This window comes from Conger conger, chromosome 2 (genome assembly GCF_963514075.1).
Source record: "Conger conger chromosome 2, fConCon1.1, whole genome shotgun sequence".
Lineage (NCBI taxonomy): Eukaryota > Metazoa > Chordata > Actinopteri > Anguilliformes > Congridae > Conger > Conger conger.
The window spans coordinates 65,477,442-65,490,504 of record NC_083761.1 but is presented as its reverse complement, the minus strand read 5'-3'; the positions used below and the strand labels follow the sequence as shown (position 1 = coordinate 65,490,504).

At 44.7% G+C, this 13,063-nt stretch overlaps 1 protein-coding gene across 4 annotated transcripts in view; it reads right to left on the bottom strand.

The window, feature by feature from the left end:
- Positions 1 to 1,426: 1,426 nt before the first annotated feature.
- rbfox3a (RNA binding fox-1 homolog 3a) overlaps positions 1,427 to 13,063 on the bottom strand; it is a 154,512-nt gene continuing 142,875 nt past the window's right edge. For 3 of the 4 annotated variants that reach the window (XM_061230357.1, XM_061230354.1, XM_061230355.1), the window contains exons 11-12: positions 12,284 to 12,362; positions 9,924 to 10,006 (exon numbers count right to left, since the gene is read on the bottom strand). In XM_061230357.1, coding sequence (XP_061086341.1) covers positions 9,962 to 10,006; positions 12,284 to 12,362 — 124 coding nt within the window. In that variant the 3' untranslated portion in view covers positions 9,924 to 9,961. Of the gene's footprint in view, positions 1,885 to 9,923; positions 10,007 to 12,283; positions 12,363 to 13,063 lie in introns of those variants that run through there. The other variant, XM_061230356.1, reaches the window with a different exon arrangement.

Genomic DNA, 13,063 nt, shown 5'->3' with positions numbered 1-13,063 from the left:
CACGGCCACCTTAACAATGACACCACAACATAACGTTTTGGTAGCATTGGGCTTGAGCTACGCTACCTGACATAGCTAACTCTGTAATGCATATCCCACCCGTGGAGGCCTTCTGATACTGTGCTAGCAGAACGAGGGGAGGAAAACATGACCTCACGCGGTCTTCTCTGGTTTTAATAGTTACCTACTGTATGTGAATGTGGAGTGTTGGGTTTCCCGGAGGCTGCTATGTAGGAACTAAATGCGTGTGATGAACTTCGTCTCCGGGAATATATTGTTCGACAGGTAGGCCCGAACCCTGGACAGAGGGAAAGGGGCAGGGGGCCGTCTGCGGTTCCGCACCCTTCTCTAAGGACTGTGAGCTCTGGCAGACTTATCTCTTATTCCTGGGCCACCACTTACGCTCTCTCTTTGCACTGCCAGTGCTGGAGCACTCCTCCGACTGTGGAGAAGGGACAACATAGATTTCCACCTCCAAGCTGGGCTCATGTGTTATTTATACTGTCTGGGTCTATGCTATAGTACAGCTTCTCCTGAGTCTCACTGGTCTGTGCCGCATTCACTCTCTTTCCCCTTTTTTTTTGGTCTCACAAGTGCACCGAACAAACATCCTGGCTCTCAGATGTTAGATCAAGGTAGTGTGGGATGATGCTCCAGTACAGAGCTGCCACACCACCAGTACTCCTAAGTCTCAGTGGTTTTGTCTGTCTGGCCACTTGTCTGTCAGGGCTGCTTTCTACAGGAAGTGTGCTTCCCTTTCGCGCTGAATAAGAGAGAGTGGATTTAGCTCAGGTGGGTGAGCCCGCTCTGAGACTAGCACAAAGCCTCCGCCTCTGTGCTGTTCTGCACTGCTACACCTCTGCCAGAGAGCAGCTGCATAACCTGATCCCTTACATCTATTACTGGAAGTCTGGGCTACTGCCTACAGGAAGTTACCTATTACAGGACCAACCAGGAGCTGAGCTGGGCTGGAGTACAAGCGGACCGGGCCTGTAGTACAGTCTACAGGTGCGCCTCTGATGTCGGCCTCTGACACTGCCCGAACAGAAGCCTGTAAAAACGGCCCACAGGAAGCTGACTTGCAATAGGAGCAATTAGGAAGTACATCTGCGACTCTACCTAAGGGCATAGGTTTATCTGCGGCGCTGCCAGTGATATATAAACAGGGGGAGGAGGAAGGTGACCGTGCACTTCGGCCACAGGAAGCGGTTGACTTGCGACCGGGGCCAACAGGAAGCCGAGCGCGGCACCGCGGGATGTTACACTGCGTGAGGTGCGGGGCCGCGTCTGGCTGCTGACAGCGCGCTCCCCCCCACCTCCCCCTGCACCTCCCCTCAGGCACTCAGAGGACAGGGTGGTGTGCAGCGTAAAGGAGACCAGGACGTGCCCCCCGCTCCCCTTTACAGCTCCCCCCACTTCTGCGTCGTCTTTTTATTTTTAATTCCCTTTTTTTTAAAACATATTTATACATATATATTATATACACTTTTCTCTACTTTTTTTTTTTTTTTTGGAAATCATAAACTTAAAAAAGTTTAGAAAAATAAAAAGTTTTATGATGACTGACCACACTTCAGCTCGTCTCGTCTTCCACCCCAGCACGGCTGTCGGAGGGGGAAGCCCCCTCCCCCCGCTCCTGGCTCGCGTTGACGTAGTCGCCATGGCACAGTTCTGCGTGCGCTCAGTCCGCCCCCCTGTCAGCCTCGGTAGAAGGATTCCTTTGTTTATTTTGTGTTTTTTCTTTTTTTTAAATTGTTGTTTTTGTTTTTGTCGGTTTTCGTTGGTGTTTTCAAAGCTTTTTTTCCCCCTTTCATCCTTGTTGTTTCCCGTTCCTTTCCATTGATGTCCTTCGTTACTCGATACTGTATTCTTTGTTTTTATTTACTAAAAATAGAAAAAATAGGCATGTGTTTGTAAAGGAGAGTCCTGGCATTACGTCACTGTTACACTGAAAGTTAGCACATAAATGGAAACAAGCTCAAACCGGTGCATTAAACCATGCAAAAGGGTGACAATTATGCCCAAAACTGCATTAGGGCACTACATCTCTACAGTGTGTTTTGAACAGAAAGCTAAGAATGCAGAAGTAGACACAAATATGATGAACCGAAGAGACTTCCCAGAGGAAAAAGGATCCAGGTGCAGATTACAGGGGAGGAAAAGAAACAGTTTTTGAGCACATCTGGATACGGTATGCTAAAAAAACCGCCTGCTTGTCTTTTTGACACAGGAGAGACAGGTTATGATTATCAATGGGAGCGCCAGGGTTTAAGACAAATCTAGTCTCGGCTGACTGAGAGAGATCCTGCATGCTGAAGAGACGCAAAATGGACACACAGGCTTCATTTTGAGGAGCGGTGTCCTGGGGCCCTCGTCGTGACAGAACCTCCCTAATTCACAGAGATGTGCTGCACTGTATGGATCTTCAGAAGAAAATAAAGCAAGACTTTAATTTTAACATCACTTTGTAGTTCCCCACACCGCCCTGGAGAAATAAACAGATGTGCTGCGGCATACTAATGGCGACCCAATAATGCGGCTCTCTCGACTGCGTACAGTACAGCCCGCTCCCCGCCTTCACAGGGGATTCTGACTAAAAAAATGTTTTTTTTTGCTTGACAAACAAATACAGAAATAGCCCCTCAAAGGTACAAGGGGCTGAGCAAACGGAACACGGCGATGTACCGGCCGCACATGCTCAGTGAGGAGCTAGGAGCGGCCGGGGAGAGAGGAGAGAGCGTTCGCCAGAACTGCAGTGACAAACATATTAATCACCCCGGGCAAATAACTCCGGGAGAAGTTAATAGATTGAGAAGGCCTCTGTCGTGGCCCCAACCGCTTCCTCCTCTTTCACCACCTGCTAGAATGTTCCGCCCATACCTCAGCGCCTCGCTCGCCTTCTCAGGGAGTCGCCCAGAGATTACTCACCACGGTAAGATTTTCCCCTTCATTTTCCGAAAAATACATATAAAATAGCTTGCTTTACCTTCCTTTGAATAATAGGAATAAAAAATGTGAGACATTTGTCAAAAGAACAGACAAGCCTGATGCGAAGCCATTCTTTAAAGACAGAAAGTATATTAAATTGTGATGATAAACACTGAAATGTCATTCTCTGCTTTACTGTGTATCCACGCTCAAAACAACAGCGGTTCCTTAGATATGTCACGTACACCAACATGAAACTAATCTAAATATTTTAAGGCTGTTTTTTTTTTTTTTTTTACATATCGGATCAATAAACTCAAAATACAACACACCGTACATCGATCATGTTCAGCAGTTTAACAAATACACACTTAAATCCACAGGAGAGATGATTAAATATAAAAGAGAATTTGTAATATGTGTGTATACATACATAACATACATGTTGTATACTTTTTGCTTTCTTTTTTTGTTTTTCTACAAATCCCTTGACGGAATACAAATGCACAACAGAGCCTATTTAAAAGGGAAGGGGAGTTGTAAAGACACAATTTTAAATGACTCCGCTTTGTCCTGCAAAAAACCCCCTGATCTTTTCAAAGAATCACAGATCACAATAATTGGTAGTTGTTAAATTAACAAATGAAAAAAAAAGCTTCTGGGTGAGGCTGCTAATATTTCAGATTCCTGCATCAGCAATACCAGTAAATTGTTTTCAAAAGGTCCGCTGACTCTCAACTGTCATGTTCCCTGCGTTAGGAAGAATGGGTGGGGCAATGTTTTTTGAAACCTCTGCAGAACAAAGGAAGGCTGTGTGTGTTTGTGTGTGTGTGTTTCTGTGTGTGCGCGTGTGCGTGCACATGTGTGTATCTGTGAGCTTAAGTCTCATTCCATACCTCCCAGGTAAAGCCAATCCTCTTAACCGCACTTGTGAAAAGTGCCTAAGAAGGTAGAAATGCTTGTCGCTGGTGCATAGAATCATACCCCTATCCAGTAACCAATCAGGGTACATTTCCCTGAAATGGGATCCTTGAAGAACAAAAGTGTACCACCACAGTCACGTTATTTCTGAGACTATATGCTTTGGTATTAATAGTAATTCCTTTGTTTATATGTTTATATAGCTATGCACTTTTGGAGCTGTGGGACAAATTTCCCCTTGAAGGGGGAAAAAAGTAAATACAAAACGTGGAAATTAGTTGTGCTGAACATCCACAGAATTCAAGCACTGGGTGTGCCCTCTTCTAATCTTGGGCCAGCTGAGGTTCCCAGAGTGTGTGTTCTTTAGTGTTCAGTGACCACAACCTCCCACTGAGGCCAATATAATCCACTAAACATCTTTTTTAATTTTGAGAAATGATATGATGCCAATGCAGTACTGATCTACACTGACATCACTGAATGACACTGTTCCTGCTCTCACAGAAATAAAGTGACAGAGGTAAGTTTCTGTTCTGCAAAGATCAAATTTCCCAAACGTACCCTGAAAGTGCATTAGATGTTCTCTATATTTTCCAAGCAAAAAAGGTACAAATTAATTATGTATGTATTGCTGGCTAGGGCTACGATTGTGTTTATGTACCTATAGGGTACCATGCCAGCGACAAGCATTTGTAGCTTTTTAGGCACTTTTTATACATTTATTTCAGAGTGTGTTTAAAGGGTTTGAAGGCCTTAGCTGAAGCATCACTATTGTTACGGAGCATAGGCAGTACATGTGCTCATTCCCATTTGCATTATAAGCATTGCTTTTATAAGAAAGAATAGAAAAATAATGTCTGGATCTTGTCAGATTTGTTGTGATTGCTACAGTTATAGTGTGTTAGCCTGAACCTAAGAGTAAGTTCCTTCAGAATTTTAACGGGATTAAAATCATCAAGAAAACACAAAACACAGAACATTCTCAAACGGCAAACTGGAAGAGCCGAGCAGTCGAACACAATGCCGGTTTGGCTTTCCATACTGAATGCTGTCCAGCAAAGTACAATAAACGATAAAATAATATTGTGGGGAGAGACAGTAACCCCGCCGCCATTTTAAACTGGACTCTGGGCCATGGTGCCATCTTACAAATGACTGCATTAACAAAGCCAATTAAACTGGCAACCATTTAACGGCTCACCACAGCATCCATGCAAGACAAAGGATTTCAGCAAATCCACCCATGAGCTTCAATATTCATGTGCAATCTCTTTTCACTTTCTATTTTTCTTATTCTAACAAATACTGCCAACCATTAATTTATGGAAATAAACTGTAGTATTTACTTTCAAAGTAAATAAATTTGAAAATAGAAAAATTCCTGACAGTTTCAGTACTTTATCTGGTGCAAGTGCTTATCGATGTGAGTGAATAACTAATAAAGCCGCGCTGAAAACGGTAAGGCTTTAATACAACAGATGAAGTGTTTGACACTGCAACGACGGGGGGGGGAGTGGACACAAAGAAACCTGAGCAGATTGCGACAGAGAAAAAAAGGACACGGTTCTTTATATTCCATACCTTGTGCGTAGATTTATTTCAGCCCTTAGCGAGTTCATCGAGTAATTCCGCCCTCCCCCCCCTTCCCCCCCTCAATTTCAAACGGTAATGCAGATGCAAATGAAACCAGGCCATCTGAACCAGCCAACCTTTATTTATTTCTCACGCCATCCGTCAGAAGATTATTGGCTCAAATATTTGCTCTGTCTTCCCGAGCAGCCTCCTGTGTTTTAGTGGTGTTGTAAAGAGGACAGAGAGGAGAGTCATTTAAAACCGTGTACGTCACTTTCAACCGACAAACAAATAAAACCCATTTATTGTCAGAGAGCAGCTTTAATTCCTAGTGGTTACTTTGACACAGTTTATACATTCAACAACACACACTTCACAGAATAATTTGATCAGAAACACATATAAAGACATTAGCTATCTCTCCTCTTCAAAAAAAGGTATAAATAATATGGTTTAAAGCCTTTTTCGTAATTATATAAAAATGTCCCTATGGTGTAACCCTAAGTACATAATAATTAGTATATAAAAGGAAGAACATTTTATCATCTAGATCATTGTTCTACATTTCTTTGAATCTAATGATAATAATACTATAGTCTTTTTAATATGCTAATAAATACTATGTTTTTTCAACACCTTATACTATAATACACAAGTACTGGCATGTGTAAGTGTTAGCTCTATAAATATAACACCTTATAAATGTAAAATAAATAAATGAAACAAATGTGAAAACAAAATATGTATAGCGCCATGGACTAGAGGATAGAAAGTAACCTGTTCAGACATATAACTGCTATGTACATTTGCTGCAAACAGCTTTTCAACAGTTTGTATTCCATTCCCACAATATAGCTGGTTTTAGGTTGTGAATTTATTTGTCTTTTTTTGCTGGATAAACTGCATAAAGAAGGCTACTGCGATTTGCATACCTGCACAAACAATAGCTTCACTACATTAATAATAATTCCTAAAAAAACCTAATTAGAACCGATTTAAAAAGAGAAATACATAGTGAAAGATAGAAATTTGTAAACTGTTTGTAAAATGTTCATCTATATGATGCACCTGTATATGGTATAAGCTGCCTGTATTTATCTGTCTGGAAAACATAGGCTCGAATAAGGAACACCGGGGTTAAAACCGACGGCGTCTCGACGAATCGTAACTCATGCTCGAGGGATGAACGATAAATGAAGGCCAGACAGACTTGGGTGCTGACTTTTGATAGGCAGGAAGGGTTCTCGTTCGACGGCGTACAAACACACAGTTCTCCGGGCTTCGCAAAGCAGGTTTTAAAGGGAAGCTGGCAATAAGAGCTCTAATGGCCAGACCGTGGGTTCTGCGGTAAACAGACGCGCTCCCTCATTCAGTCAGACGCTAAGCAGCGGAGCGTTCCCGCTGAATCCGCTCCAGGGAACAGCGCTGACGGGAGCCTGGGGAGGGGGGGGGGAGAGGAAGAGAGGAAAGAAAAAAAAAACGCAAATAACCTGAAATTGTTCCCGGGGGAGCCTCTGAATCGAAGCGGCCTTACTCCCAGAAAATTGTGTTTCCTAGTTTGGATGGTGGAACGATTTTCCCCCCTGAAACCTGAAAGGGGGCCGCCTGTGCGTGCGCCCGGTGCGAGAGCGCCGATCGGTGATTGAGAGGGCCGCGGCGAGCGTGGAGTGGATCCGCCGAGGCTGACTGAATTGGGGGGGGGTGGGGGAAATGAGAAAAGCTCTGCTCAGTGGTTTGGAGAATGAGCGCGGCGGGGCCTAGAGCGTACCGCCGACTCAACCCTGCCCTCAGGCCGTGACTGCACTTCCCAGGCTCCTCGGCGCCCGCCAGGGCCCTGAGTCCGATGACCTCGCCGACACGTTTAGAACCTCCGAACGGCTCCCGAAACGCAAGGACGAGAAAGGTTAAAAAATTTGGGAACTTCAGTTTTCACTCGCTCTCCCTCGCTCAGAGAAGGGGGGGGAAAAATCAGTTTATCCATCCAATCCATATTTGACAATCGCCAGCTTCTCATTTTAAACGCGCGGGAGAGAATATAACGTCTGGAGCAACAGCTACAGCAGCTATGGTAATAGACTAAGCTGGCTGCACTGTGTGCGGAGTTAGTCTAGTGTATCTTCAAATGAGATCAGTGGTTATTGACTGAATGGTGTTATCTTTAATCTGTGAAGTAAATTGCCTGGGATGCTGCTTTTCTGCAGGTCCTTTTCTCCTCTCCTATAACTCCCCCTTACAATTCCATCTGAGGCAGACGGCTATTTACTGTGCGCGGCGCGTGTGTGTACCCTCCTCCGCAAAGGGACATGATCAACGTCCTCAGCGGCCCAGGAACGAGGGAACACTATTTCACTTCCACTCGCGGGATTATTGGTTTCCCCTCTCTGTTCTCCGGACCGACGGGGTCCCCTTATCATCGGCCCCTCGCCGGGGCTGTTTTAAAAAGAGCCGGGAATGTCACCTTGAGAGAGCTTTCGGCACAAGAACGGCGTCAATCTCGCCTCTATCAGAGAGAGGCTCTCTAAAGTATCTCTCAGGTGTTGGCCAAGGGGCGGAGAGAGAGGGGGAATAAAAGCGGAGGAATATCTGGAGAGCGGAGTTTCCTGATAGTTTTTTTTCTCCCTCTCTCGTTCTCCCCCGCCCCACCTTGTCATCGGATCTCCTGAGGGGAGGTTCGGACTGGGCGGCGCGCGACGCGACTGAACTCTCTCTATCTCCGACGCGATTCCTTTCAATCGCGTGTCTGAGCAGGGCCGATGGATGCAGTCCGATTAAGATCCATTGATTCCTGGCAACGGCAGTTTCCCCCGCCCGTCTCTCGTTCCTTTCCGCAGGAAAGTCGCGTATCTTTTCCAACGGTTATCGCGGAATTCGCCCTGCTTTCTCGTTCCCGCCCTGCTGTTTTAGCCCGAGGTAGACGCATTCAGGAGCCTCTTTCTTTTTGTGTTGGGGTAAGTCGCGGAGCTAATGCAGGAGAGGGCTGGTTATTACGACTAGCAGTGCTTAAGCCATTAAATGAGCCGGCGTTTGCGTAATGAGAAGCAAACACAGACCGGTACAGACTTCAGGTAGCTAATGATACATAACTCTGAGGAGTACAAACCTATAACTTCCCACTGCACACGTCAGAGAGCAGGGGATCGCACGGAGCCCTTAAAACCAGCCTGTGGCAATGGGATACATTCCTTTTATTTATTTTTTTTCTTCCCGGTACTCTAACTGCTAGTACCGTCACACAAGTCCCACAGATCACCGATTTCACTAAAACATTGATGCATCCCCTAAGCGGGCTGCTGTGGCACTCTCCCTTCATCCTGTTACGCCGCCTGGCTCTTTCCCCGCCGCCTTAATTGAATAAGGAGCTCACACTAAACACCTCGGACAAATGAAAGGAGAGTGTCGCCGATAGCCCGTCGGACCCTGGTTTTTTTGTGGGCGCGGGCGGCGTCTTAATGAGCACGCTCGGAGAGGCGGGTCACGCCGGGAGAGAGAGAGGGGGCGTAATGAATGGTTCGGGCGGCGCGGGGAGATCTCCTCACAGCGGGTGATCAAGCTCCGTGGCTAGGGCCCGGGCCCTGGCGTAATGAAGACTGATCTGGGCATTAGAGCGCTCGTCCTCAGATGGAGCATCATTATCACCTCACCCTCTCTCTCCCCGCGCTCCCCCGGCCTGTCTCCCCGCCCGCGCCGCCCGCTACTTAGCCAATTCGGTTTTTTTCAGGTGGCCAACGACGGCCGCCTCCAAAATGGCGGCGGGCGAGGAGAGGACCAGCGCGTGCGATAACTGTTTTATTCATGGGCGTCTCCTGCGGTGCGCTGGTCTTTAAATTTACACCGCACTCTCAGAAATAAGGGTACGAAAAGTGCCTAAAAAGGTGCAAATGCTTGTCACTGGGGCACTATAGGTGCATAACATTGTACCCCATAGCCAGCAATATGTAATTCATTTGCACCTTTTTTTTCTTGGAAGACGTACTCATTTGTACCCAATGACAACATTATTGTACTTTCAGCGTACATTCGGGAAATTTGTTCCTAGAGGAACAAAAATGTACCTCCACCGTAACTTTGTTTCTGAGAGTATAACCCAATTCCGAGCCCAATCTGTGTGGCTCCTTTTGGCTTTGAAGGATCTGCTTTCACTCTTTCTCTGCCGTTTATAATTCTGAAGGCGGCGGCCATCTTAGGAAAGAGAATGCTCATAGGACGTCGCCCATTTTGCCCCTTCCCACTTCCCCCCCCCACTTTTTTTTTGGGTTGTCCTCTTCAGAAAGGAGTCCCCCCCTTACAGACAGACAGAGCAGGGTACACATTTTTATACAAATAAATACATTAAATAAATATAAATGAAGCATAACATCCTAGAAAATAATTACAGAGTAAGATAATCATAGAGTATTCTTCAAATATAACATCAACTTGAGAGGGTGTTGGGGGGGTAGGGTCAGCGTTGTGACCTGGAAGCTTTTTGTTATATTTATTTTTCCATGAAGAAGGAGGTGTTTGTTTGTTTGTTTTTTGTTGGGGCAATGTTTCTCTGGCTTTAGTAGGGGGTGAAGCGACTGTACCCTCCTCTGTATAGGCTAGCCTGCAACATCAAAGATGAAAAAAAAGTTCCAATCAGTATTAAGAAGAAAGCTTGATTGTTGACTTCTTTTTTGCAAAAATTTTCTTCCCTTTTTTTGTGGACTCACTTTGGACAGGTGTGTTATTAGGGAGGAGGTTGGCTGAGGAAGTTGTTCATGACTAGGGCATAGCGACAGATTTGTGCAGAAAGGAATGGGCGAAGGAGTGCCTGTGTGGACCCATTCTCTGAATAAGGAGCGGCTTGGTAGTGAAAGAACCTGACAAACCTGGAAACCGTCAATATATTCACTTCAGTGTACTCTTGCAATTTACTGAAATTCAGAATACTTTCAGGAGCAATCTGCATTTCTAATGTACCGTGATACAGCCATTTTATGAAGTAGGCTAATGCACAAATTATGAACGCAATTGAAAAATACATACTTCTTTGATTTTAAAAAGAAATTCTCATCTATGCTGACTTTTATAAAGGAAAAAAATTCTATAGACTCATAAGTGTTGCAGATTACTTTAATATCACAGATCAAACCAACGCTAGTGAAGTTCAGCCAGTGAAGAGATTATTCTCTTTCATGCTCAAAAGAAGGTGTCCCACCTTGCTGGCTGCATGTAGCAGGGTAGAAAGGCTTTCTACAGCTCCTGCTTGGCTTTGGTTAACCAGACTGAACAAATGTACATCATGCTCTGCTAAAACTGTACTGCTGTTTGGCCTGCCTCCAAGGGCTAAACTCAAAATCTTCAAAGGCTAAATTCCCCTAATTTTTAGGGAACCCTCTTGCTTATGCAAAACTTTTCATAAACGTGGCATAAATTTGCAATTTCAGTGCACTGGAAATCTGCAAAGAGAATTTTTGTGCAACCTCTGAGGAACTCATTATTGAATGGCTTTTTAATGCAAAAACATTCCTCTTTCCTTAGGAACTACTAATCAAATATGATTAAATAATTAAAAAGCAAAGCAGTATTAGGTTCGCAGGCAAGCACTGCCACTTCACAGCGGTTCTGCACCGTGCGTCTCAGACTCCATATGGTTTATTCACTACCAAATCGCCCCTTCCTCGCCATTCCTCTCCCCTTCCCACCCAAAGGCCTTAAAGGGTACGGGAGAGGGAACAAGTTTTGTTTGGTTAAGAGGGGGAAACTGCAGTGGAAAGAAAGGGAAGAAAATTTGAAAAAAGAAGAAAGAAAAAACTTCAGCAACACAGGCCACAGTTTTAATTAAGTAAATGAAGAGGAAAAAAATTGTCTTAATTAATGAAAGCTTTTAGCTAGCAGCTGCACCGGGGAATTGTACGGTTTTAGAAATCACACGCATGTCGGCTTGGTAAATTCGAGTCATTTGTCTAAAGCAGAGCACTCGTCCGATAAACCTCGTGGGCAGGGGAGGTGGGTGCAATGGAATCATTTTTTTTTCTGCCTCTCTTTCTTTCTATCTCTCTCTTTCTTTAATCTCCCACGGCACGCTGCTGCACGCGCTTGATGGTCGTTAATCTTTCGAAAAGTCCTCAAGTCCCTACCCACACCCGCAAAAGAAAACAAATTGTACACGGTTTCTCTTTTTGGGGTTTTGCTTTTGAGATTTTTTTCATCTTTGATGTTAGCTGCAAAAGCTAGCTAAAAACAAACATTAACAGTTTGACTGCTTCCCTGCAAAATTTGAAATTTATTCCCAGGGAAAAAAAAAATCTGCCACGAAACATGTTTAGATTTAATTTTTGCAGGGAAGTTAAATGAAATCAATGGGAATTCTGAGATGCAACATCCCTTTTCATTTACTGAAGTGGCAAGAACTTGGGGGTTCAAACCAGCAGTCACAGTAAAGGTACATTGTAACAAGTTCAGCATCCTCCATGAAATTTAAAAATAGGAACAATACTTTTTCTTTCTCAGTTCCTTACTCAGTCTGTTCTTTATCTCAAAGTTCACTCACATACAACAGACCTAATATAGGCCATATATATGAAACACTAAACACGGCAATGCATCTTAACATTCACATAAAGGTACGCAGAAAATGTGTAATGTGTCTATTCACACATTTTCCACTCCTAATTCCCTTCCCATTTCCATCTGAGGATATTCTGTGGTGCTCCAGCAGGTTGTGCTAGTCAGCACTGCACAGAACATTCCAGACCGCTAGGACACACCGCTCCCCCTTTCTCAGGGATTCAAACGCTCAATAATTTGACTGCCTCTGAGTTTGGACTTTCTGTGGCTGAGCTGCGGCTGTAATTAAATTAGCCGCTGAGCGAGGCGGCGGTTGAAGGCAGGGACTCACCATAGTTCCGACGCTGTACGTGGCAGCAGGGCCGATTGTGTGGTGATAGGGGTCTGCCGTTGCATAGACTCGGCCGTAACTGCGAGGGAAGAGATAAGGAACACATTTTCGTCCCCGCCGCATGACAAATATTTAAACATAGTGCCGTCCGCCATTCCAGATGAATGGTCGTGGGCCTGCTCATTTCATGTGTCAGATTTAGTAAACATTAACTGAAGTCGGCATCTGCAGCCATTGTTTTCTTTACCCGAATAAGCAAAATATGTTTCTCATTATATGAAAGATTTTATATGTCGACAGTATATTTTGATTTTATTTTATTTTTTCATGAGTGAGAGAAAAGCAAGAGAGAGATATGGAGAGAAAGGAAGCGACAGAAAAAGTGTGAGAATGAAGGAGAAAGAGAGAGGAAGGGAGAGAGACAGAGAAAGAGACATGGAGAGAGACAGAGAGAGAGACAGGGAGAGAGACAGAGGGAGAAAGAGAGAGAATGGGAGAGAGACAGTGAGAGAGAGGGGGACAGAGAGAAAAAGAGACAGAGAAAAAGGGACAGAGACAGAGAGAGAGAGAGACAGAGAGAGAGAGAGTGTGTGTGCAGGGGTGCGTGTGTGTGTGTGTGTGTGTGGGCCTCTCCAAAGCTTCTCTGTGCTCTCCTGCTCTCCTCTTGTTTACCTTGGCTGCACTGCGGGTTTACTCCCTGTCTTTTCACTGCTGGTGGTTCGGAACTAATCCTTCCAATTTCCTTATAAGACGGGACAAGATGTGTCTTATTTATTTATT